This window comes from Lacerta agilis, chromosome 1 (assembly GCF_009819535.1).
Source record: "Lacerta agilis isolate rLacAgi1 chromosome 1, rLacAgi1.pri, whole genome shotgun sequence".
Taxonomy (NCBI): Eukaryota; Metazoa; Chordata; class Lepidosauria; order Squamata; family Lacertidae; genus Lacerta; species Lacerta agilis.
This window is the reverse complement of record NC_046312.1, coordinates 87,948,463-87,975,276: the sequence shown is the minus strand read 5'-3', so window position 1 is coordinate 87,975,276 and position 26,814 is coordinate 87,948,463. Positions and strand designations below refer to the sequence as shown.

Here is a 26,814-nt window from a genome sequence, read left to right as displayed (position 1 = left end):
GCAAGATTTCAAAAGTGCCTTATGATCAGGAATTAGCCTGACAATCCTGTAAAACCTAAGTGCAAACCTAACTTTGGAGTTTACACCGAATATCCTTGTCTTCACAATCAATAGGTTAGGAACCTCCACAATAAAAAAATGTGAACTCATAGTAAACTCTCTGAATGGTGCTGCATTGCTTATCCTTTTGAGTGGCACTGTCAGCACTGCAGCTCAAATTATGTCTAAAAATGACATAATGAAACACAGCCACGTTTCCATACATGCGAAGAACAATCCCTTTAAAAATGTACAGATCCTTTACCAAAATAAAAACTTCAATGCACCATAGTTCTAACAATTTTGAGCTTAAATAAAAATTCTCTAAAGAAGGCTGATGAAGTGAAAGGAGCAAGACCAAAGCCAAGCTGTGGGACCAGACTAATTAAAAGGGATAAGAGGTTGATGCAGGAAAGCCCCATAGGCAGCATCGAGACATTCAAGTCGCTCTCCTCCAAGCAGAGACACACATTCCATCAATGCATCCAGCTTAATCTCATTCCAAACTTCAGACTGAACGCAACACACTTGATTGACCATACAGCTCCAAACAATTCTTTACTGCTTTCTCTTCCCCCGACCACTGAGAATAGCAGCACAACCTGTTAAAATGCACACATACATGCCAAGTTCATGTATAACATTAAATCATAGTTAGAAACAAACATCTGTTTAATGTGAACAAGCAGCATACTGGAGCAGGCTTCTCATGAGTGCCCATTTTACTCCTCTCCCACTGCTGCTGTGTTGTTCCACCATTAAACAAAACCAGATATTGGCTTAGTGCTGTGCAAGAACCATCACTTGTGGTGTACTATGAGCAGTAAGCCAAAAATGAGCATGTAATGTTTGCATTAAACTAATGTTTTAACATAATGTGTGAACTGGGCTGTACCATGCAGAATAACAAAAATGTAGGCTGCTTGATGAATATTTAATTCTGAAAAGAAAGGATGCAATTCCCCCACAAAATCCCAAGGTGATGTAGGATCACTCCATATCCTGCCCATATCACATATTGGGCTACTGCTGAAGCGATCTTACACCCAAAGTTCTGAACACATGGTCAATGTTTTCCTTCAAGCGCCCAGAGCCAATATAGACACACAGGGCGAGGATAAACAGACAGGTTATGTGACAAGTTTTATCGGACATGCATGTCTGCTACAGTTAAAAAGTTCTCCTTCTTGTGCCACTAAGGTCTGGAATAGACCACTGCAACACATGGATGGAAAAGCTATAATATCCAGGGGTTGATGGAACAAGAACTATGGTGAAAAACAACCCTTTGTTATCTATTAAGCTTGCTGCAGCTCGTAATGGCTACTTCCAAAATGGTCCTTTTTTACATAGCAATGGTATAGGAGTGTGTAGCCCATATGCATATCTAGGGCAACCAAGCTGCACCTGCTATAATTCACTCCTTCTTTCACACAGCTATTGAAAGTGCAGGCACTCTGCTGTCTTTTGTATCTGACCACCCTATTGATATTGTATTCATATAGTATGCCTATTTCACAGCATGTTCTTGTGGTGGGAAGCCAAATTGGCAAAGGTTTCTCTCAGTGGAAGAGATGTGTATATACTGTATGTGATTATACACATTTTGAAATCTTAATTAATATTAATGTAGGAAACTACATGTAGAAATAGCCTTAACAGAAGTTACCAAACACTTATTTTTCTTTGCAATTGTACTGGGTATAAAAAAGGGAAAACCTCTCGAGCAATATGCTGCTGGACTGCAACTCGCACCATCCCTGATCACTGGCTGTACCATCTTGAGCTAATGGGATTTGGAGTTTAACATCATCTGGAGGTCCACAGCTTCCCACCCATTTTAGAAGGAGAAGGGGGTTAAATTGAAGTTTTCCAGGTTCTGCAATTCACAGCACAATCACAGCTGTGCACATTTCTAAATACACTATATATACTCTTAGAAGCAGCAACTCCTTGATAAATTATTAGGAGGCTGTTAAAGCACAGTCAGAGCTGTTTGGAGCTGGAGTCTAAAGGGCACACACAAGAATGTTACCAAAAAGCATGGGCACAGCAGTTATACTCAGCTTATGCAAGACAGGCCATCATACCAATACGGCAAAACAGAATTTAAAAAATAAAGTATCACCACCTTACAATCACCACCAGTGGGAAGGAAGAAACTGACAGAGCAACCAAGAGCTCAAGAGAAAAACCTCCAATTTCAGACACTGGATAAATCAAGGGCAAGAGAAAAGAGAAAGCACCTTTTGATTATGTTTTTGATCACAGCTCAGAACAGCTTCAAGATACAAAGCCAAAGTCAAGAGCATTTTTAAGTCAACAGATACAATTAGCTAAGTTTGCATAAAAGACAAATACATTTGAACAATTAGGACCACACATTAGCGATACTTGCTGTATCACTGTTATAATCACTTTGAAGTATGTTTCTTTACAATTAAATAGCATACAAATTAAATGAGATCAAATAAATAAGTTGTACAAAAGCAAAACAAATCAGATTATGATCACATGTCAAAGGTTCACTACATGGATGGAACAGCCTAAGATAAATTTTAAGTCTACTGCATTGTAATGCTGCAGTTTTTCAAAGTGTCTGAGAGAATTAAAAGTTTTTCTGCAAGATTAAATTGTCCCCTTTGAAGCAAAAAGTATTTTTGAGCCAGAATGGGGCTGGAAGCTAAGTAATATGGTCTTATCTTGATGGATAGCTAGAGCTTGGACCACCAGGAAAAGGAATTTAAATGAAATATAAGCTCTTATTTGCAACCTTTTCCATTTTCTTAAATGAACCCCTCCTGGTCACTGCAAAAAAACAAAAACACCTGCAGCTGTGAAGCTTGATGGTTTTATAATTTTTTTTGAAGAAAAGCATGCAATAATGAAAAGTATGGCTTTTCTCATCTGGCCAGAACTTACGAGCACAATCCTGGCTGAAGGGTGTGGATGGACAACTCATGCAACCCATTTCTCTGCGGGAGCACATAATGGGGCTGCACAATAGCAAGGTGACCCAGGTGGCGCTGTGGGTTAAACCACAGAGTCTAGGGCTTGCTGATCAGAAGGTTGGGGGTTCGAATCCCCGCAGTGACGGGGTGAGCTCCCGTTGCTCGGTCCCAGCTCCTGCCAACCTAGCAGTTCGAAAGCACATCAAAGTGCAAGTAGATAAATAGGGACCGCTCCAGCGGGAAGGTAAACGGCGTTTCCGTGCGCTGCTCTGGTTCGCCAGAAGCGGCTTTGTCATGCTGGCCACATGACCCGGAAGCTGTCTGTGGACAAACGCCGGCTCCCTTGGCCTATAGAGCGAGATGAGCGCCGCAACCCCAGAGTCGGACACGACTGGACCTGATGGTCAGGGGTCCCTTTACCTTTACCTTTACCCAGCAACACTGGGATTTCAAATAATGAATTGACAAAGTATCCAAATTAGGCTGAAAAGAACAATGGGTTGTTCCATGGCCCCCACAAAAATATATTCTTCTTAGAAGACTCAAATATGAACAATGCGTTCCATATCAGTTGCAGGAAAGGTATGTGAAATGACCAATAGCTCATCATTTCCAAATCAGAGCAAAGTGAGACCAGAATAACGCACCATTTCTTGTCTTGCTGGCTGGTCCCGGGACTCCGTGGGAGATTTTCTATTTCAACTAAGACTGGCCCAGAAGGAACTGATGTAACAGAGGGTAGGGCGGGCATTGCACTCCAGTTCTTGAAAGACAAAATACAAAGCAAAAATGTAGTTTTGCATTCAGTGTTGTTTTTTAAGCCATGAAAATGAGAACACAAGGTTTTCTACTTTGGTTTGTAAATTTTGATATTAGCTTAAACCTTTATGGCCAAGTGAACTAAACGATCCAACTTTCCATTTACTACAGCTTCTAAATTCTGAGGTCAAGGCGATTGCATTTGACATTAGTTTACTTTTGACGCAAAGACTTAGAAAAATGTTAAGTAAACAGATTAGACAAACTTACCTGCTGTGATCCATTATTTTGGCTGAAAACGTTATTTGGAAGGCTGAAATGGGGAAAAAACCAATAGTTTAAAGTTAATTTATCAAAGATCAAACTGTTAGGGTTTTAAGGCTTATCTGGGTCTGCCAGCTCCAAGTAGGATCAGTAACAGGGACATTAAAAAATAAATAAAACTGAGGCCACACCAGAATTTACTGTGTTTACATTTGTATGCATCACTTGACTCCAAAGCAGCCCTTACTTTGAGTGTTTTACACTAAGATCTCACACTTTTACTTAAGCCATCATAATCCATATGAAGTTCTGGCAGGCAAATCTTATCAAGCTGCATGAACAGGGGTAGGAATGCAATAGATCAAAGGCAAATTTTCAACTATGGTAAGAGTGAAATACTGAGCCCTGATGCCTGGGACCAAAACACATTAATTTGTTTTATCTGTGTATGTTTCCAGTTCCATCAAGGTGTGGTTGTTGTGGTTTCCACATGAAACTAACTTGCACACCATAAAAAGCAGGTATGAAAGAGCACTTCTTTCAACAACAGCAAAATATTCACTGCTGATCTAATAACTTTCAGTGAAACGACATGCATCTTTTAAAATCAATTTTAATCAGCAATGTTAATTAGCATGCATAGTCAAACATAAAATTGATTACATCTAGGGTGAACATACCACAATATCCTAATACCACCATTAAAAATAAGTAGAGGAGGATGGCAGGCTCCCATGAGGATACCTACTTCTTTCACTAACTAAGAAAAGGAGAAAAAAATAAGTACAGCAGGATCGCATCTTGTGTGGGGGTTACACTCTGGGGGGTAGCAGGTGAAGCCAAAATTGTGTATAGTCAGAACAAGCCCAGTGTGACCATCCCTACCTTTCCAAAGCCAGCACATTGAACAGGCTTTGCATACTGGGCACTGGGAGGTTGTGGACTCCTGGGAAATTTTGCAAGGTTATCCTGAGATCTTGTGAGACCTCCTGAGTCTGTGCAAGACCTTCCCAGAGCCTAGTAAGCAAGGCAGAACTTACAAAGCTCTTTCCAGGGCAGGAAAATGTGGCATGGAAAGAGCTTTTAAGCTCTCTGCCTTGCATGAGTTTTACTGTTTAATTTGAATGGTGTCTAATTCATGAAAAAATACGTAAGCAACAGGAAATGAGCATATTCCTGATAATCCTATAGGTATGACCAAGACATATTCATAGAATAAAGCTTTACTGTGGAAGCCTAATGCTGACAGGTCCTCTTACCTAGTTTCTTCAGATTTATGAGTGTTTCCTGTAATAAAACACAAATATTGTCCAATATATCAATTACACAGTATCAAAAAGCTTGCATTATTTTTTTCAAAGATACATGTGCAAAATGTTAGGGACACTCTTTAAAACAGACTAAAACTTAGAACGTGCGGGGAAAATAGGTATATACTATTTGTAGGGTTACCTATCATGCGACTTTACCACCTTTCACAGGCGCTTCCACTAAATACTAGGGCCTTGCATCCAGTCCAGACAAATCCAAGATTCCAAATGGATTCTGGCAGATCCATGATTTGTCTAGACTGGGTTGAAGCAGCCCCAAGCACCTTAGGTTGACCTGGGGCGACCTGGGGTTGCCCAAAGGGGAGGGGGTGTTCAGGCAGCAACGGGTGGGGGAGAGGAGATGATGCAGGTGAGAGTCCCCTTGTCACCAAACACTGGTTCATTAGGGTTTAAAAATGCTGAATAAACATTAGAACTATGAAAGGCCCCCAGTTCAGCTCATAGCTCAAGCTGAGCATGATCAGGATCACCAATTGGGCACTGAGCCGAACTGCGGGTGCCTTGCACAGCCCCAGTAAATACAATGGGTAATTCAGAAGACAGGGAAGAAAAGTCCAGGCAGTTGCCCCATTAACAATATTGTATGCTGTTTGTAGAACGGGCAAGGATCCAAAGAAGTATGACACTGGCTCTAGGAACTCAAGGGGGCAGATTTGATATTCTGAAACATCAGGCTCTACTCTCATTCCACAATAGTTATTAAGCACCTTTTAGTTTCAAAAACAGTTTAGGCTACACCCTGGGGATCAGGTATTCTGTTAGTTAGTGTAAGTCAAAGTCGTAATTTGGATCAAGTCGAGTGGCACCGCCTACCAATGAGTCAAGCTACCTCTCATTTGTAGCGTTCTCCTTGAGTATCGCTTGCTAGGCCTTCTTTCAAAAGATGCTGATCTTCTGGCTTTGTTGGTCTTCGTTGTCTGGTACTCTGTTTTCCCACTAGATTGAAGTGGAAAGAACAAGAGAAAACATTTATATTGGAAAAGCTGGTGTAAGTGACAGCACCCAATTATCCTTGCTCTTCTAAACACTTACTTCTCATGTGCTTTTGTTTTATTTAAAGCCAGTCATAATCTAGAATCATAGAATCATAGAGTTGGAAGAGACCACAAGGGCCATCCAGTCCAACCCCCTGCCAAGCAGGAAACACCATCAAAGCATTCCTGACAGATGGCTGTCAAGCCTCCGCTTAAAGACCTCCAAAGAAGGAGACTCCACCACACTCCTTGGCAGCAAATTCCACTGTCGGACAGCTCTTACTGTCAGGAAGTTCTTCCTAATGTTTAGGTGGAATCTTCTTTCTTGTAGTTTGAATCCATTGCCCCGTGTCCGCTTCTCTGGAGCAGCAGAAAACAACCTTTCTCCCTCATCTATATGACATCCTTTGATATATTTGAACATGGCTATCAAATCACCCCTTAACCTTCTCTTCTCCAGGCTAAACATACCCAGCTCCCTAAGCTGTTCCTCATAAGGCATCGTTTCCAGGCCTTTGACCATTTTGGTTGCCCTCCTCTGGACACGTTCCAGCTTGTCAGTATCCTTCTTGAACTGTGGTGCCCAGAACTGGACACAGTATTCCAGGTGAGGTCTGACCAGAGCGGAATACAGTGGTACTATTACTTCCCTTGATCTAGATGCTATACTCCTATTGATGCAGCCCAGAATTGCATTGGCTTTTTTAGCTGCTGCATCACACTGTTGACTCATGTCAAGTTTATGGTCTACCAAGACTCCTAGATCCTTTTCACATGTACTGCTCTCAAGCCAGGTGTCACCCATCCTGTATTTGTGCCTTTCATTTTTTTTGCCCAAGTGTAGTACTTTACATTTATCCCTGTTAAAATTCATCTTGTTTGCTTTGGCCCAGTTCTCTAATCTGTTAAGGTCATTTTGAATTGTGATCCTGTCCTCAGGGGTATTAGCCACCCCTCCCAATTTGGTGTCATCTGCAAACTTGATCTATAATGCTATTAAACAGACATGATCCTTACCAGATGATATAGTATAAAATCCAAGAACAAAACAGAGACAAGGAAAAATGAAATGAAACAAGAAATATGAATAGGATGAAAACTATAGTCCATATGTGCACTCAGCTGGTAATTACTGCAACTGTACATATTTTGTGCCAAAAATATCAGTTTCACCACAAAAATCTACATTTGTAGAAGCTAAACTTTACCCCCACTTCCATTAAATCATCTCTACACTTTGTGTGAGAGTCAGCCAAAAGAAACGGCAGAAAAAACTCAAGCATTCACTAGTACCCACTAGAGCAGTTTTGTAGAATGGGAGCGCTCTTTGATGCTGCCTTTTGAAAACAGTTTCAACTGGTGAGCCAGCTATAACTATTGGAGAAGGGAAATGGCCACAGTTCCACATCCACTGGTTACAACCATCTTAGATCACTGTGTAATGTGTTCCACACCGTGCTTCCTTTGAAAAGCATTTGGGAACTTAATTGGTTCAAAATGCAGCAGCTGGACTGCTGACAGGAGCCCAATCATCAGATCTGAAGACACCAATACAGTGGTACCTCGGGTTAAGTACTTAATTCGCTCCAGAGGTCCGTTCTTAACCTGAAGCGTACTTAACCTGAAGCACCACTTTAGCTAATGGGACCTCCTGCTGTTGCTGCGCCGCCAGAGCACGATTTCTGTTCTTAAGCGGAGTTCTTAACCTGAAGCGTACTTAACCCAAGGTACCACTGTATTACATTGACTCCCCTGACTACCAATCTGTTCATGGGCTCAGTTTAAGATTTTTTTAATGCCTTATCTCCTAAATGAGGGAGGAAAAGTAGGGAAGGATGTATACTTGAGCTGAGTAACTACAGAGCCACTTCCTCCAATTAATAAGCATATGCAAAAACAGTTCAGGCTTCTTTCTCTAATCATGAGATCAAGAAATTCAGTCTTTTCTGGATTTGGCCAAGGTAAAAGTTTGGCTTTAGTATTCCACAGAACACAGCAGCAGAAAGGCTTAACACGTGGCAGATTTTCCATGCCTACAGACTATTTTGAGTGAGCTAAGTGCCTCTTTCAATCCTTTTCCTTTATGCCAATAAGAATCTGGAGTAGTGACCACTACAAACAAAACCATGGACCAGCTTTCTTTCCTGAGCCTTATCTGAGAAAAAGTTAGGGAAGAAGGTACTGAACAAGAGAGACAGCTGACCTGTATCTGAACCTTGACCCCAGCCGAATGAAGCTTGACCGACTGGAACCTTTTTGGACGGGTCCACGGAGGCGGAAGAAGGCATGATGCTCGACTGCACATTTCCACAAATGTTTGCAGGCCTTTGGGTGATCCAGCCTAAAGACAAATGTGTGCTCCTGCTCCTTGCCCTTTGGGGGGGGGGGGAGAACAATCACAGGAGCGTTTAGAAAACTACTATGAACGCTGCCTTCAGATCATCAGAGCTAGTCACAAATTGCAGTCATTCATAGAACCCACAACTCAAAAGGTAAGTTCAACCAAGAATGTTATAAAATACTGAAGAGAACACTGTGCTCTCAGTATTTTATAGCATTACTGATATAACAGGTTCTTCCTGGTTCCTTGACACTGAATAAACCAGAGAGATAAAATATAAATAGCAGAGGATCAGTTTATCTTTTTTGTTATTACGACAGAAAAAAAGCATTACAATTATAAAACATGCTATACAGTGCTAGTCACTTAAAGGGAAAACTGCACAACTTCTTTAAAAATGCCAAGCCACAACTGAAGACATGTGACTCTGCTGAGCGATATGTTGCCTTCTTGACATAGGAGCTGCCATACTTTGTGCTGACTGTGGATTGGGAGTGGGGAGGAGAATAATGGTTTTCAACAACTTGAATAGGCTGACAAGAAGAAGAACAAACAGAATGGAAAAGATTGTATTTCTATTTTCCAAGGGGTTTGGTCAAGCTAGTTGACATTTATTTATTAAAACCATTTTTTACTTCTTTTTAAAGAAGGCTTGGAGCACCAGTGTTTACAAGCTGCCTTCCCCTAGGCTGATTTTCTAGTCTCTTTACCAAATCAACCAACACACACTAATTAGGCACTTAAAATCCAACAAATTTTTACTTGGAAGTAATACAAAGTCAGCCAAATTTCTCCATAATTAATATAAACACAGAACAGTAGTGCTGCTTCTTTAGCAATATGTCTTATCAAATGCAAAGAGGAAGAAACCTCACATTACTATTGGTAGAAACTTAAAAGATCACTCTTGAAATCCAGTGTAAACAAACAACTACCTGACATTCAGAAAAAACCTGAAGGCAGCCCTTTTTAGGGAAGTTTTTAATGTTTGATATTTTTGTATTTGATTTCTGTTGGAAGCCGCCCAGAGTGGCTGGGGAAATCCAGCCAGATGGGCGGGGTACAAATAATAAATATTATTATTATTATTATTAGTGTATTATTAGTGATTAGAATACTGAACCCTAGCCTGGGAGAAGTAGCCAGGTTAAAATCTTCATTCAGCCATGATGCTCTCACTGAGTAATTGATCTTAGGCTAGTAACTTTCAGCCTAAACTGTCTCATGGGGCTGTTATGAGGATAATGTTGCAGGGGGGGGGGCAGATGAACAAACAAGTGCTGGCCTGAGTAACTTGGTGGAAGAATGGAATACAAGTATACAGGTACTAATACTGTATGTGGAGGAGATCAAGTAACATTGTGTTACTTCAAGAAGATGAACTATGCCAGTTGGTGTAAAAATGATATTATGTTTCAACAATTAGGCAAATGTTTCAACTATCTGTAATAATTACTCATTATTCATTCTTGGGTAGAATATGGCAGGTCACTATTCACTTTCACAAGGTGGTGCTGTGGGTTAAACCAGTGTTTTTCAACCTTTTTTGGGCAAAGGCACACTTGTTTCATGAAAAAAATCACGAGGCACACCACTATTAGAAAATGTTAAAAAAATTAACTCTGTGCCTATATTGACTATATATAAAGTAATTTTTCAATTTTTCCCACGGCACACCAGGCAACATCTCGCGGCACACTAGTGTGCCGCGGAACAGTGGTTGAAAAACACTGGGTTAAACCACTGAGCCTAGGGCTTGCTGATCAGAAGGTCGGCGGTTTGAATCCCTGTGACTGTGTGAGCTCCCGTTGCTCGGTCCCAGCTCTTGCCCACCTAGCAGTTCGAAAGCACGCCAAAGTGCAAGTAGATAAATAGGTACCGCTCCAGCGGGAAGGTAAACAGCGTTTCAGTGCGCTGCTCTGGTTCGCCAGAAGCAGCTTAGTCATGCTGGCCACATGACCCGGAAGCTGTATGCCGGCTCCCTTGGCCAGTAACGCGAGATGAGCGCCGCAACCCCAGAGTCAGACACAACTGGACCTAATGGTCAGGGGTCCGTTTACCTTTATTCACTTTCACACAATAATTTTCACTAAGTGCCAATTACAATCAATAGGAAAATGTTTACGTTATCACCCACAACCATCCTTAATTTATTTTGGCTACGATACTTATGCTTAAGCTAACTCACAACAACAGAAGCAAGATGAACAAAGACTTCCTTCTACCTGTTCATCATCTTCAACCACCACTAGTGTTAATTTATTCTTTCTGAAGTCCAACCTAGTGATCTTTGGCCTGCAATGGGAAAAAGTTAAAACGTAAAAGATGCATGTACTTTACTGCAGTTGCACAATTCATACACCTAGTAAAAACATATTTTACAAAAACCTATGTAATGCCAAGAACACCAGCTATTATCTTGTGCTATAAATTAATATTTAAAAATTACAAGTTTAACCATGGGGTGCTTTAACACAAATGTCAATGTTAAATTAGTTTTATAAAGGGAAATTGTAATTGAATTTTCTGGTTTTGAATGTTTATGCTTGATTCATGTAGACCAGTTTCTTAGTTCCTTCCGGTGAATGAGAAGCATACACTCATCCTACTGAATAAATGTCCCATACCCAGACATATCTGCACTCTCAGGAAAACCACTCTTTTTAATATATAAACATGCAGCCTAACACAGTCATTAATTTCTCAAAAGCACAAACTAAATAGCTGTTACAGCCATTTTCAAGAGTCATTCCACCCATTCACAATACACCTAGAGCTCTGTTATGGCAAATCACAGAGAATGCCAACATAGAACCGCGCTTGCTTACAAGACTTACAAATTCTAGCCTAGGGCTAGGCTGCAGACTCTAAAATAATTTATTTTATAAATTATTCTGCTTACCAGAAGAACAATCCAATCTTAGTTTCTCCTTCAAACACAAGAACTCCTGTGGGGGTTAGTCCGAGGCTATAATCATTTCCATCTCTTGCCTAAGAGGGATACAAATTAAATTAGAATATTCCTACAGATGTGACTTTATGCTGGTACAAGTTACTTTAATTATACTTTCATTTACTGTTAAGATACTGCAGCAAAATTAAAGGCCTTAGTCACAGATGTTATTAACAAGCATTTATTCTATTTTTTTGTTTTATTAAATATTTTATCTCTGGATATTATTTTCACTGCTTATAAGGACATTGCCTGCTACTCTGAAGATTCGTTCAAACCAAGTTGACAGATATGAATTCTAGAAACAGACATAGTTACATAGAATGTTTCACTTATATTAATCTACACTGAAAGCTACATTTATGCTTTAACATTTGTGGTTTCTTGAGAATTACTTAACATTAGGCTGCAAACCTGGTCCTAAGTCAAACAATATTAAATCTCAGTTTATTTTCAGCACTCATCTCTCAAGACTTCCACGATTTATACTTATTCTGAATATGTTTAACATTAAGATTAAGAATTTCAGTGCAATTCATTTCTTAGCTACAAAATACACTGGGATAATAAAGTCACTGTGTCTAGTCCAGAGATCCATTGTTGGACTTTGACATGGGAGACCAGGGTTCAAGTCCCCACCCAGCCATGCAGCCCACCTGTGGTGAGCTCACAAATGTGGTTGTGGTTATAGCAGCTGTGTATATACCGTATTTTTCTCTCCATAAGACACACTTTTTTTCTTCTGAAAAGTAAGGGGAAATGTCTGTGCGTCTTATGAAGCAAATGTGTGGTCCCTGGAGCTGAATTGCCCAGGGGCAAAAGTAGATCGTGCTTTTTTTTTTTAACAAAGAGAGAAGGGGGTGTTGAAAGGAAGCCGCTGAACAGCTGCTCAGCAAATGATCGGGAGAGAGATAAGGGAGAGAGATTCTGCCCCGCCCAGCCCCTGCAGAGGGAGGCTGTTTCCCCAGCGACATGTGACTGGCTGATAAGATTATCTGTCTGGAAACTAGAAATGGCTCCCTTTCCTGAAGTTGCAGAAATGTGAGTTAAACCCCATAAAACAGGGTTTATTTCCCTTTGCAAAAGAAGCTGCACAAATTTGAGCTGAGCCTCAAAAAAATGGGGCTTTCCCCATCTAAAAACAAGGTGCGTCTTATGGTCGGGTGCACCTTATAGAGCGAAAAATACAGTAAGCAGTAGCTTCAGATCATAGCCATTTCTGGAAGATGCTCAGCAACATATGTATTAACTAAATTGTCCTCAGTAACTTGTATAGGTAAGCAGACGAGGCTATTATAAGAAACAGATCCCACTCATTGCTACAAAGACTGCAAGTTTAGGTATTTTTATGTTTATAGAAGTACTAAAAATAATGTTCCCAAAAGCACAGCCCACAACCATAAACTTACCTTGACTATATGCATGTCTACTCCATACATTTCCAGCCATTTTGCTTTGTTCAAATAATTTGTTTCTGCCTGAGCTGGTGTTTGCCCCCTGAAATGATTTATATTACACAAAAATCACATGAAGTTAAAAATAACATGCCTTGAAAAAAAGTGAGGTTACAGAAAGAATACAAAAAAGGGGGACTCGATATATGTAGAGCAAGCCAAATGGTGCTGATCTCCACTCAGTTTTAATAACGGCCAACTTGAGTTTTGTTTTGAAATCAGGGGGATAAGAAAATACAAAATTGCTAAATTAAGCTGTGGAAGTTTACAGAGCTGTATTGATAACATCAAGAGGTGCTAAGGCTGTAGATTGCATAAAATGCATGCCCTATTGTCCAGATGATACTACCTGGTTTTAGATGTGTCTATGTTCTAGTTTGTCTCAACAGAAATACAACACCACACTTAGGAAGGTATTCATAGGAACCGATTGTAAGTTATGTATAACATGTAGATTTTTCTTCTTTTCTGTTAATTTGTTTTGTGTTGTCTTGTAAGTTATGTATAATATGTATATTTTTCTTCTTTTCTGTTATTTGTTTTGTGTTGTCTTGTCTTGTTTTGAGTTGCTTGATGTTTGTCAAATGTTTTTTAAGTGTTATTTGTAATTTTTAAAATAATAATAAAGACATTTAAAAAAAGGAATTTAAAGTCCCCTTTCACTCAGCAAAAGAAAGCAATGCATACAATGTAAGCATTGGATGGATGTGGCAATTTACCAGTTGGGATTTTTTACCTGTATTCCTTCCACTTCTCAAAAATGGCGAGTTCCATGTCTTCAGTTTGCTCAGGCACAAACCTGAACTCTGAAACTATATCAGGGATGTGTTCAGCAGGGTCATAGTCACCAAGTTCAGCTGGAAAGAGAAGAACACTTCAAGAAAATTCTAGCAAAAGCAAATTTGGAAATGGCAAAATCCAAAGTGCCTACAATGGCACTTATTTCATTGACACACTGAACATTTATTCAAAGATAAGAAAAACTCCATTTAAATATTTACAATTTTATGGGAAATCAGTATTTTGATCTTAGTATGTTAAAACTGAATCTTAAATCAGCTTTGGAAGAACTACAGACACAAACAAAAACTTATATGGAAGAGTATTTTCATTTACTACTGGAACTGTATGGGGGGGGGGGGAACTAGCATTGTTATTCAACTTCTTTCATTCCTTTTTTAAAAGATACTCAGACTTGCAGATGCTTGGCAAGATCACTTTCTTTTTCTACCATCCCAAACATGAAACTTTTAATGCAGTCTTTTAAAATGTAAAAAGAAGCAGCTGGAAATGTAAGAAGCAGCACTGAATAATATAACAGGTTTGTTAAAACAAAATCGAAAATTCTTTCTAGTAGCACCTTAGAGACCAACTGAGTTTGTTCCTGGTATGAGCTTTCGTGTGCATGCACACTTCTTCAGATACTTCGTACCAGGAACAAACTCAGTTGGTCTCTAAGCTGCTACTAGAAAGAATTTTCGATTTTGTTTTGACTATGGCAGACCAACACGGCTACCCACCTATAACTGCAACTATAGAAGGTTTGTTAAATTTTTTAATAGATTTCTTGGGTCTTGAACACTACTGAGCTTATTGAATAAATCTTTTAAGCTGCATTTTCATGACCCTTTCAACTTGAAGTTACCGGTAAGGAAGTTTCTAAATCCATAATTTATTTGATGCTTGCTTGTTTCCAATGCTAGGTTAACCTCCAGCTAATTTAAACAGGTTCTACTCAGCTGTCTACTGGGCACTGTCATCAAAACCTGGAATCATACATTTACTGTCATGCACATTTATAAACAGAATCTATGCCAAAATGGGATCAAGGCATGAATTCTTTAAGCCTTTGCTGCACCCCTCTTCATAGAGTTGGATCTCTGCATCCCACCACTACAGAAACATGAATACCAACACTTCATTGTGTTGTGTAATGTACCTCTTCTATCATAATCCACTAGGCCTTCATTTTCCCTGGTTCTCAGTAGCTGCATTTTACATTCTTGCATCTTACCTTTAATTAGGCTGGCTGCTCTAAAGGATAGTCAAGCAACTTGCTTCTCTCCTACCTCTATGCCCCTCCTTTAATAATGAATCTTCTTGAAGAGCCAGATGTTCCACTTACACAAAACCTCCTCGCAAAATCTTGATTGGGGGCATGTGCAAAATTACTATCTTCTGGGGAATTGATTCAAATAGTATCTTCTCTTATTACAGATATGTGAGTTACCTACTCATACCATCAAACCCAATATCTTCCATCACCATCTGACCATTGTTACTTGAGTTCTTATCTGTCAACTGAACACTAATATCTATAGACTGTTAGTAGGAACAAAAATCAAGAGTTGGGTTTTACCATCCCAACAAACAGCAAATTTATGAATTCCTCTGAAAGATTGTCAGAATACCTAACAAAGACTGTCCCCCTCTCCTATGTAAGCAATACAGAAAATCACAGAAAATTTTGTGTGTGTTCCTCGCTGCCTCATACATTAAAAAATGATCAACATTAATTTATAAATATTTTCATACATATAACCTTTTCTACCAAGGCTGTGGGGTCATGTGGTCAGCATGACTAAACCGATTCTGATGCAACAGGACACCCTTTACCTTGCTACCGCAACAGTACCTATTTATCTACTTGCACTGAACTGCTAGGTTGCTAGAAGCTAGGACACAGCAACGGGAGCTCACAACTGTTGTGGGGATTCAAACTGCTGACTTTCTGATCAGCAAGCCCAAGAGGCACAGTGGTTTAGACCACCCGCTCCTTTTGTGTGGGGAAGTACCTTTTGGCAACATACTATTTTATCTGGCAGGTATATAAAATACTTTCTAAGATTCTAAGTCCCACAGAAAATATTTGTTGTTGTTGTTCAGTCGTTCAGTCGTGTCCGACTCTTCGTGACCCCATGGACCAGAGCACGCCAGGCACGCCTATCCTCCACTGCCTCCCGCAGTCTGGCCAAACTCATGCCAGTAGCTTCGAGAATACTGTCCAACCATCTCATCCTTTGTCGTCCCCTTCTCCTTGTGCCCTCCATCTTTCCCAACATCAGGGTCTTTTCCAGGGAGTCTTCTCTTCTCATGAGGTGGCCAAAGTACTGGAGCCTCAACTTCAGGATCTGTCTTTCTAGTGAGCACTCAGGGCCGATTTCCTTGAGAATGGATAGGTTTGATCTTCTTGCAGTCCATGGGACTCTCAAGAGTCTCCTCCAGCACCATAATTCAAAAGCATCAATTCTTCGGCGATCAGCCTTCTTGATGGTCCAGCTCTCACTTCCGTACATTACTACTGGGAAAACCATAGCTTTAACTATACGGACCTTTGTTGGCAAGGTGATGTCTTTGCTTTTTAAGATGCTGTCTAGGTTTGTCATTGCTTTTCTCCCAAGAAGCAGGCGTCTTCTAATTTCGTGACTGCTGTCACCATCTGCAGTGATCATGGAACCCAAGAAAGTGAAATCTCTCACTGCCTCCATTTCTTCCCCTTCTATTTGCCAGGAGGTGATGGGACCAGTGGCCATGATCTTAGTTTTTTTGATGTTGAGCTTCAGACCATATTTTGCGCTTTCCTCTTTCACCCTCATTAAAAGGTTCTTCAATTCCTCCTCACTTTCTGCCATCAAGGTTGTATCATCAGCATATCTGAGGTTGTTGATATTTTTTCCGGCAATCTTAATTCCGGTTTTGGATTCATCCAGCCCAGCCTTTCGCATGATGAATTCTGCATATAAGTTAAATAAGCAGGGAGACAATATACAGCCTTGTCGTACTCCTTTCCCAATTTTGAACCAATCAGTTATTCCATATCCAGTTCTAACTGTAGCTTCTTGTCCCACATACAGATTTCTCAGGAGACGGATGAGGTGATCAGGCACTCCCATTTCTTTAAGAGCTTTCCATAGTTTGCTGTGGTCGACACAGTCAAATGCTTTTGCGTAGTCAATGAAGCAGAAGTAGATGTTTTTCTGGAACTCTCTAGCTTTCTCCATAATCCAGCGCATGTTTGCAATTTGGTCTCTGGTTCCTCTGCCCCTTCGAAATCCAGCTTGCACTTCTGGGAGTTCTCGGTCCACGTACTGCTTAAGCCTGCCTTGTAGAATTTTAAGCATAACCTTGCTAGCGTGTGAAATGAGTGCAATTGTGCGGTAGTTAGAGCATTCTTTGGCACTGCCCTTCTTTGGGATTGGGATGTAAACTGATCTTCTCCAATCCTCTGGCCACTGCTGAGTTTTCCAAACTTGTTGGCATATTGAGTGTAGCACCTTAACAGCATCATCTTTTAGGATTTTAAATAGTTCAGCTGGAATATCATCACTTCCACTGGCCTTGTTGTTAGCAAGGCTTTCTAAGGCCCATTTGACTTCACTCTCCAGGATGTCTGGCTCAAGGTCAGCAACCACACTACCTGGGGTGTATGAGACCTCTATATCTTTCTGGTATAGTTCCTCTGTGTATTCTTGCCACCTCTTCTTGATGTCTTCTGCTTCTGTTAGGTCCTTTCCACTTTTGTCCTTAATTGTGGTAATCTTTGTACGAAATGTTCCTTTCATATCTCCAATTTTCTTGAACAGATCTCTGGTTTTTCCCATTCTGTTATTTTCCTCTATTTCTTGGCATTGCTCGTTTAGAAAGGCCCTCTTGTCTCTCCTTGCTATTCTTTGGAAATCTGCATTCAATTTCCTGTATCTTTCACTATCTCCCTCGCATTTTGCTTGCCTTCTCTCCCCCGCTATTTTTAAGGCCTCATTGGACAGCCACTTTGCTTTCTTGCATTTCTTTTTCATTGGGATGGTTTTCGTTGCTGCCTCCTGTATAATGTTACGAGCCTCCATCCACAGTTCTTCAGGCACTCTATCCACCAAATCTAAGTCCTTAAACCTGTTTTTCACTTCAACTGTGTATTCATAAGGAATTTGATTTAGATTGTATCTTACTGGCCCAGTGGTTTTTCCTACTTTCTTCAGTTTAAGCTGGAATTTTGCTATAAGAAGCTGATGATCAGAGCCACAGTCAGCTCCAGGTCTTGTTTTTGCTGAGTGTATAGAGCTTCTCCATCTTTGGCTGCAGAGAATATAGTCAATCTGATTTCGATGTTGCCCATCTGGTGATGTCCATGTGTAGAGTCGTCTCTTGTGTTGTTGGAAAAGAGTGTTTGTGATGACCAGCTTGTTCTCTTGACAGAACTCTATTAGCCTTTGCCCTGCTTCATTTTGAACTCCAAGGCCAAACTTGCCAGTTGTTCCTTTTATCTCTTGACTCCCTACTTTAGCATTCCAATCCCCTATAATGAGAAGAACATCCTTCTTTGGTGTCATTTCTATAAGGTGTTGTAAGTCTTCATAGAATTGGTCAATTTCAGTTTCTTCAGCACTGGAAGTTGGTGCATAAACTTGGATTACTGTGATGTTAAAAGGACTGCCTTGGATTCGTATCGAGATCAATCTATCATTTTTGAAATTGCATCCCAGTACAGCTTTCGCCACTCTTTTGTTGACTATGAGGGCCACTCCATTTCTTTTACGGGATTCCTGCCCGCTGTAGTAGATATGATAGTCATCTGAACTGAATTCGCCCATTCCCGTCCATTTCAGTTCACTGATGCCTAGGATGTCAATGTTTATTCTTGCCATCTCATTTTTGACCACATCCAGCTTACCAAGGTTCATGGTTCTTACATTCCAGGTTCCTATGCAATACTTTTCTTTACAGCATTGGACTTTCCTTTCGCTTCCAGGCATATCCACAACTGAGCGTCCTTTCGGCTTTGGCCCAGCCGCTTCATCAGCTCTGAATCTACTTGTACTTGTCCTCCGCTCTTCCCCAGTAGCATGTTGGACGCCTTCCGACCTGAGGGGCTCATCTTCCAGCGTCATATCTTTTATATGCCTGTTGTCTTTGTCCATGGAGTTTTCTTGGCAGGGATACTGGAGTGGGTTGCCAGTTCCTCCTCCAGGTGGATCACGTTTGGTCCAAACTCTCCACTATGACCTGTCCATCTTGGGTGGCCCTGCACGGCATAGCTCATAGCTTCCCTGAGTAATTCAAGCCCCTTCACCACGACAAGGCAGTGATCCATGAAGGGGTCAGAAAATATAGATAACTTTAAAAAACTACATTTGATCCATGACTAACACCCACTGAACACTGCTTAGAAACTTATGAGTATCTACTTCCAATGCAGTTATCTACAATCAGAACTATGAGAATCACAGGAAATTCCTTCTGCTCTGCAGTAACGATCTTGCAATAATGATTCTAGACACACTTACTTAGAGGTTTCATTGAATGAATGTAGTTGGACTTATTTCTATATAAAAAGGTTTTAAAGTCTTAAAATAGGCACAGGCTGTGCAACTACAACTCATTGTAATGCAATTACTCTTAAAAATGAAATCAGGATTTTGTTGACATAAAGGCACAGAGAGAGAGAGAGAGAGAGAGAGAGAGAGAGTGCGCGAGAGAGAAAGAGAATCATGCAAGGTAATCAAGAAAACACTTAATTTCTGTTGCCAACTTTCCCTAATAAACACGTCCAAGCTGACAGCTCTTTCAGTAAGTACAAATGTAAAAGAGGTCAAAGTGCAGAATTCTGAGCTTGCTTTGCCAAAATAACCAACAAATCTCAATATGAGGTTCACAGTGTTTTTCTGAATGGAACCAAAGCTCTGAGGCATCTATGGATAAATAATTATTTCATTTAAGTAAGTTAATTCTTCTCACGCCTGCCCTCCTTTTTCCTACACAAGGACTATAAGGTAGTCCACGCCCCAGGATTCCACTCATACTTCCCACTCGTGCTAGATTGTACAGTAGCAAGAAAAAGCTAAGATCTTAGTGATAAGCCTCACATGACTGAGCCCTATCAGCTGTTATAATCCTCTGGCTACGAAACATATCCGTAAAGCGAAAAAGCAACAGTGCCCAGAAATAGCTCAAGTACACTAATTTATCTGAATCCCTGGCAATTAATGTGACCAACAGTATACATAAGGTTTGCAATCTGTATAGGAAAACTTGTCTTATTTGAATCAGTCCTGCACCTCAAGCAGTACACCCACACAAAGGCAGTTCCCTTAAGGCAGCTCACCTTGTAACATGTAAGCTGACAACTGCACAGCTGTTTCAAATGGACATTCCAACCTGCAATGAGGGGAAAAAAGAATGTCAAGCAAATCTTAACGGCAGTATGAGGAAATGATTATGGGTCAACAATTTGGAAGGGGCAGATGTAGTGAACTGTTTCAGCAAACTTGACATATTACTCAGAAATATACAGTACTTAAAAGCACATATTCCTACAGCACTTGGATTTTCAGAAATGTATGGTTTACATTAAAGGAGCAAATAAGCTTGCCTAAGTCAGCCTAGATCCTACAAATATATGGACTGGGAAATCATTAATATATTCTTCAATTATGCCACACCAAATCTGTCCCAAAAAGTCTGCAATTGAATTAAAGGAACCATTAATAATTGACATCACACAGGTTATGCACCACATCCCCATTCTCAACATACCACCTCCCTCCTCTATTGTACATCCTTGCAGAAACCTGACCATAGTCTTTAGGCCAGTGGTTCTCAAAATTATTTCTCTTGAACCACTGCTTTAGATCAGGGGTCAGCAACCTTTTTCAGCTGTGGGCTGGTCCACCTTCCCTCAGACCATGTGGTGGGCTGGACTATATTTTGAAAAAGAATATGAATGAATTCTATGCCCCACAAATAACCCAGAGATGCATTTTAAATAAAAAGACACATTCTGCTCATGTAAAAACAACCTGATTCCCGGACCGTCTGTGGGCCGGATTGAGTAGGCGATTGGGCCACATCCGGCCCATGGGCCTTAGGTTGCCTACCCCTGCTTTAGATGGTAAAAAATTATGAAGATTTCTAATATGCAACTGTGGAATTTTAAATACTAAATCTAAGCAAAGAATCTAAACAAATGGCTAATTATAACTATATTAATGTTCACTGCTACAAAGCATGGTAAGTAGTTACTAATAATTTCAGCACCTTGGAGATGCACATGTTCTATATTTGTACCCTAAATTTCCTGCACATATTTGAAAAGAGACAAGTCCCCTTCATTTAGCGTAATTATCAACAGTACTTACTTGCCACTCAAAATGTCCTGTTTTAGCTGAAGAACAAATAAATACCTATTTCAGGAGGAAAGAGCAAGAAACATCCATCAGCTTGTGAACAATTCCAGCACTGGAGAAGAGCAGCAAATATCAGCAGCTAGACTTAATTATGAGATAATGCACTGTGGTCTGTCACTTCAAGTATGGAAACATGGAGCAGTATATTTCATCACAAGAGAATGAAATTCTAATTAAAGAATATCCAATTTGTAGTTTCTGTTTTCTCTGATTTCCTAGTGTGCAGTACTGAAAGGAGATAGATGGATTTCCCAAACATGTCTAAAAATATTTCTATCAAAGTTCAGTGTTTCCTCAAAACTACACTTCATTAATGATTTCGTAAAGACCATCAGGACCAAATTTACAGCAAAGGCCAGAGCAGAAGGACTGCATACAAGGATTACTCACAGCAGAAAGGAAAACACCCAGAACCAAAGAACTACCAGTTCCCTGAAGTGTTGGGAACTCCTATTCACTGTACTGTGGGAATGGAACACCTTGAAACTGTGACAATTTATGTGAGATTCTGCCCAAATGCCTTCCCTGCAATTTTGTCATTCAGGGACATTACTGTAGTGAGATACAACCAGGTGGATTGGAATTTTGATTCATATATGAACGGGGTGGGGGTGGAGGAGACCGCCAACAATCATATTCAGATTAGTATGACAGATACAGCACAAAAAGCAAATGGACGGCAAACAAGCAAGCAATCTTTGTTTTGCACAAGACCCTATGTTCTCGACCCTTGCACGCATTGGAGGGGCCCACATAAAATGTTCCGTCCCTCCCCTCCCCACCCTTTTGGTGATGTTTTAGGGTCACTTCCAGGTTTGATGCTGTGCATGTGTGTGTGATAGACGCACATAAATTGGCCATTGCCTGTACTGGATTTGAGATCGCCGATTGGTATCACTGCATACAACGTACCTGGTGAGCTCTTCACGTAGGTTGTTTGGCTCAGAAGAGTAAAACTTTACACGAAGATGTAGACAGTATGGTGGACCAACTACAAAAGGGAACATATTAGGTTACTGACAGCAAGGATATTATTTTGTAAACATATTCACTAATCAGAATTCAAAGGGGGTGGGAATCCCTTCTGTAATACTGAGCACACGAGCAAAAAATGAGAATGCTAAACAAACAGTAGTAGTTTTATATACCAGAAGCCAACTCAGTCTCATTACATTAAGTTGATTTGTCTTGCCAAGAAGAACAGACAAATCTAGGTTAATCCCAATATTACAAGGCTCTATTCCATGAACTGAGAAATCCATCAATCTCAGCTTTGTACCCCAATCAAATCCTTATAAACTCTGCCCAGGCAGTCTAAAGTTTTGGGGAGTACCTCCTGTTGTTAGTTTGTGTCATAGGAAGATAGCTAGCTAAACATTTTATTGCGGCAGACTCCACACCTCATTTCCTTCCAATGAGAGAAATTCTAAACCAGGAATATGATGTTACTCATGCACCTCCTCCACACCCACTGATTCAGGTCACCTGTAATACCAGATTGTCAAAGTTTCTTCCCCCTTTTGATTTACGTTACTAGAACAGTGCCTTTTAAAAAAGTCAATGTATATCAGTCACAGAAAAAATACAAATACACATCACAATAGGTCAGCAAAGCAAAGATTACTAAAATATAGTCCACCAAATCCATTTTAGTAATCCTCATAAGGCAGAAAGTGCAAAAAGAAATGTGCCACAGAATATTTAAACAACTGGAGCACCTTTTTTCTTTTCTTTTTTTTTGTCCTGTACTGAATTAGCTTTCAATATGTCATGTCTAAGTAAATGTTATGTGAGTCAATGTTCAGTTGTAATGCCAGAAACTTGGCATTACAACATTGTTCTTTGAACAGTTTCATATTGCCATGTTATATTTTGGGAAAACATAGTCTTCGTCAATACTCAAGTAAATCAGATTTTTTAAAACACGAACTTCACTTACTTTTAACTTGTTTCTTAATACTCTTTGTGTTGTCCAACCAGTGCTGAAAGAAAAATAAAGATTATAAACTTTATGGTTTCAACACAAAAATATAGTACAGTATGCAAATTAGAAACCCATAGAACAGAACAAGCCAAAATAGTTCTAAGCAGCATAAAGAGTAACACATTCAGTGTGCCTGACCTACAGTTAATTGACTGTAACAGCTTGCTAGAATACGTTTCAAGAGGCAAGTTAATAATTTCTCGAGCACTGAAATCATGATCTGCAATTTGCAGCACAAATGTATCTTTGTAAGTCACAGGGCCAGAAAGCTGCTGGGACTGTCAGAATTCTAACATATGTTTCAATGCGTTTCAGGCTGCTATCTTACCAAAGAGATATGAAAAGGATTATATCGCCCATCTAAGAAAGAAAAAGGCATGCCAATGTAACTTTTCACTTAAAAGTGCATCCTTTCTATTCAAGCACACAAACTTTCTCACAGTTATGCTTAAAAACTAGTATTGTGGAATGCATTGTCTCTTTCAAGTGCTGACACAAGCATTAACATGAATTGTTTATACAAGTTCCTCTCAAAGAGCTCAGCAGCTGGAATGAAGCAAGCAGTACAAAGATAAAAACTTGCAGATCACATTAAGTTCAGAACATAAGGATCTAGCAGCTAAGTTCACAAACTATGTGAACTACGGGTCGGGTATTTCCTTAAATCTGCCAGATATTTTCCCTAGGTGATAACATCCTTATATGTAATGATACCATTCCAAGTATAATACTGTGGAGTTTACCACCTGCGGCCTCAGGCTTCCCTTTAAATACCACTGCTATCATTCAGAATACATTACGTGGCTCCCCACCCCATGCTGTAGTCAATAGTGTGCCGACAGGCATCTTATAATGGAGATGGTTGTCAGACCTGATGCTAGTACAACTTGACATCACCTAATCCTCACTCCTCCAGACTGAGACTGACCCAAAATGGCACATGCAGCCCTGATACATATGGGCTCACCTCTAAACATTGGATGTTCATAATGACAGAAGCTATAGCAACTCTAATCCCACCTGCAGCAAATGTTGTTAATAATAATAATAATAATAATAATAATAATAATATACCAAAGGCCCAGGATTGCAATTTAAAATACATTACAAGCAGTATGAAACAACATATACACCCATCTTACACCATCAAATTTCTAAGCATTTGGGAAACTTGTCAAAACTCATCTAAATCAACAAAGACCACATGATTCAACTGTTCCTGAACTATACCAACCGTGTACCAGTAGTAGAATCATAATTAAATGACAGCCTGGAAGCCCTATGCATCTACAAAATGAGGTGCTGGAAAGAAGGAGTTCTAGCCTTGTTTTCTCCCTGATAAACTCACTTTGTCTGATTCGGAAGCACTGAGACATGTCACCTTCTCACCTTCTGTATAGTGCATGGGTAGGCAAACTAAGGCCCAGGGGATGGATCTGGTCCAATTGACTTCTAAATCCGGCACACGGACAGTACGGCAATCAGTGTGTTTTTACATAAGTAGAATGTGTGCTTTTATTTAAAATGCATTTCTGGGTTATTTGTGGGGCATAGGAATTCGTTCATCCCCCCCCCCAAATATAGTCCAGCCCCCCACAAGGTCTGAGGGACAGTGGACTGCCCCCCTGCTGAAAAAGGTTGCTGGCCCCTGGTCTAGGGGTTCAGAACACATGATTTTGCTATTTGGGAAGGTCAGGCTATGGTTTGTCACCAGATAAAGCTGAAAGGCAGTGGAGATTTAGGACCAGAGATTTCCTTCTCTTAGATGGGCCACCTTCCCAGGTTGATGAGTTGTTGTTCTTGTTGTTGTTGTTGTTGTAAGGTAATTCCATAATTACCACCATTAGATTTGTAAGCTGGTTTACATAGTCATTTGTGTGTTAACTAGTATTATTTGAACTCCAAATAACATTAAACTATTTGTGGTTTAACTGGATTGATCTTCCCTAGGGGGAAAAAAAGAAGCATGCCAAATAGTTACTATGTTTGCCTTTTTAGAACTGTGTTTTAAAGTATTTGACCAACACAAGAGTTTTGCACCTTCAAGAATATATATGTAACTTAGATAACTGTATTTTCTTAAAATGTGAATCAATTTCCCCCAACTGCAGCAATATACATAAACAGCTAATGTTTCATGGGCAAGTGTCAAACTTCTCATACTGTTTATTTATCCCTGTGGGGAAAACATTTTTTGTGACCAGCTTAATGTGACCAACAATGCATGTGACAAGTCACTCACTCACAGACAACCTACAAAACAAGACCTCACTAATGTTTATTCCTAACATACCATTTCTTCTCAGGTATCAAAAGCAAAAGCAAAACTACCAATAAAATAACGGGTTGTTAAATGAATTGAAAAGTATTTAGCTAAAAGTTAGTAAAAAAAAAAAATTAAGAGAAATTCTGAATCATCCTGCATGCCCTGCTTTTGGATACAGGTAGGTAGCCGTGTTGGTCTGCCGTAGTCGAAACAAAATAAAAAAAAAAATCCTTCCAGTAGCACCTTAGAGACCAACAAAGTTTGTTATTGGTATGAGCTTTCCTGTGCATGCACACTAGAAGTTTATTTTGTTTCTGCTTCTGGATGTTTCAGTCATGTGTACAACTGTTGCCAGATAACAAAACTTTGGAAAACTATCTTTAAAAAGATACATAACATGCTAACTATATGGAAAGATAAAAAGGGCCTGTAGGTTGATATTGTCATGGAACTGTCCTATTACTTTAAAAGGAAATAAGATTATTTCATTCAATGCAATCCATCAATTATAGGAAGTTATACCATAAACATGCCTTCTTGGGATAGTTTCCCATAAGCTGTCTGCACCCATCCAACATAAGTTTCCTTTGGTAAGAAAACAAATCCACCAAAGTAGAGTATTACAAGTGCTATCGTGCTGTATACACAAGCAACAGGGACAGGGAGGGAAGGGAAGGGAAGGGAAGGGAAGGGAAGGGAAGGAAGACGTTCCCAGACTGTAGGGCAAAGTATAAGTTTGCTTCATCTCCAATCTGTTTTCCTTCACCTCCTCCACATTCCACAGAAAGGCAGTTAACAGACCAGAGACAGGCACCGACACCACTTAGTTCAACTCAGTTCCTAACACCAGCGCCATCTCCAAGAGTTCAGCTTGACTGGCACACAGAAGAGGGGGAGGAAATTACTTTTACAGAACAAAGCCTGGGAGACACTGAGACCTGATCTCATGTTGCAGTTGCACTTGGTAACTATACTTTACTCCAAGTTAGCTGCAACACAATGCTTGGAATATATTACTTTTCCTACTCCAGCTGTCAAATTCAGCAGGGTCAGGCACGAACTCTAATCCTGAAGAAATACACACACCACGAAACAGGGCAAGGTTACGGTAAGAGTAATGGGTCAAAAGATTAAGCCAGAGTATACTCCCAACTGAAAATTTTACGATATGAGAAAGTGTCCTGCAACATTTTTGGCCTGAGCCAAGCCACTCACAGATCTCCCTACTACTGGGCTGCTAGCCATCCCTGCAAACCATGAACCTCCTGCTGCAATTCAAAATGAATAGATGCAAAAGCCTTTTTCCTCCTGGGATGAT

General features: G+C 40.1%; 1 protein-coding gene across 5 annotated transcripts in view; it reads right to left on the bottom strand.

Moving 5' to 3' along the window:
• The window catches only part of EPB41L5 (erythrocyte membrane protein band 4.1 like 5), a 65,310-nt gene that overhangs the window by 26,822 nt on the left and 11,674 nt on the right, over positions 1 to 26,814 (bottom strand). For 3 of the 5 annotated variants that reach the window (XM_033162036.1, XM_033162045.1, XM_033162056.1), the window contains 13 exons: positions 23,186 to 23,228; positions 22,159 to 22,237; positions 21,199 to 21,243; positions 20,166 to 20,218; positions 13,803 to 13,923; positions 13,022 to 13,109; positions 11,562 to 11,650; positions 10,885 to 10,954; positions 8,522 to 8,691; positions 6,174 to 6,280; positions 5,273 to 5,300; positions 4,020 to 4,062; positions 3,638 to 3,753 (listed from right to left, as the gene is read on the bottom strand). In XM_033162036.1, the coding sequence (XP_033017927.1) occupies positions 3,638 to 3,753; positions 4,020 to 4,062; positions 5,273 to 5,300; positions 6,174 to 6,280; positions 8,522 to 8,691; positions 10,885 to 10,954; positions 11,562 to 11,650; positions 13,022 to 13,109; positions 13,803 to 13,923; positions 20,166 to 20,218; positions 21,199 to 21,243; positions 22,159 to 22,237; positions 23,186 to 23,228 (1,052 nt within the window). Of the gene's footprint in view, positions 1 to 2,012; positions 2,250 to 3,637; positions 3,754 to 4,019; positions 4,063 to 5,272; positions 5,301 to 6,173; positions 6,281 to 8,521; positions 8,692 to 10,884; positions 10,955 to 11,561; positions 11,651 to 13,021; positions 13,110 to 13,802; positions 13,924 to 20,165; positions 20,219 to 21,198; positions 21,244 to 22,158; positions 22,238 to 23,185; positions 23,229 to 26,814 lie in introns of those variants that run through there. The other 2 variants (XR_004427446.1, XM_033162067.1) reach the window with 2 other exon arrangements.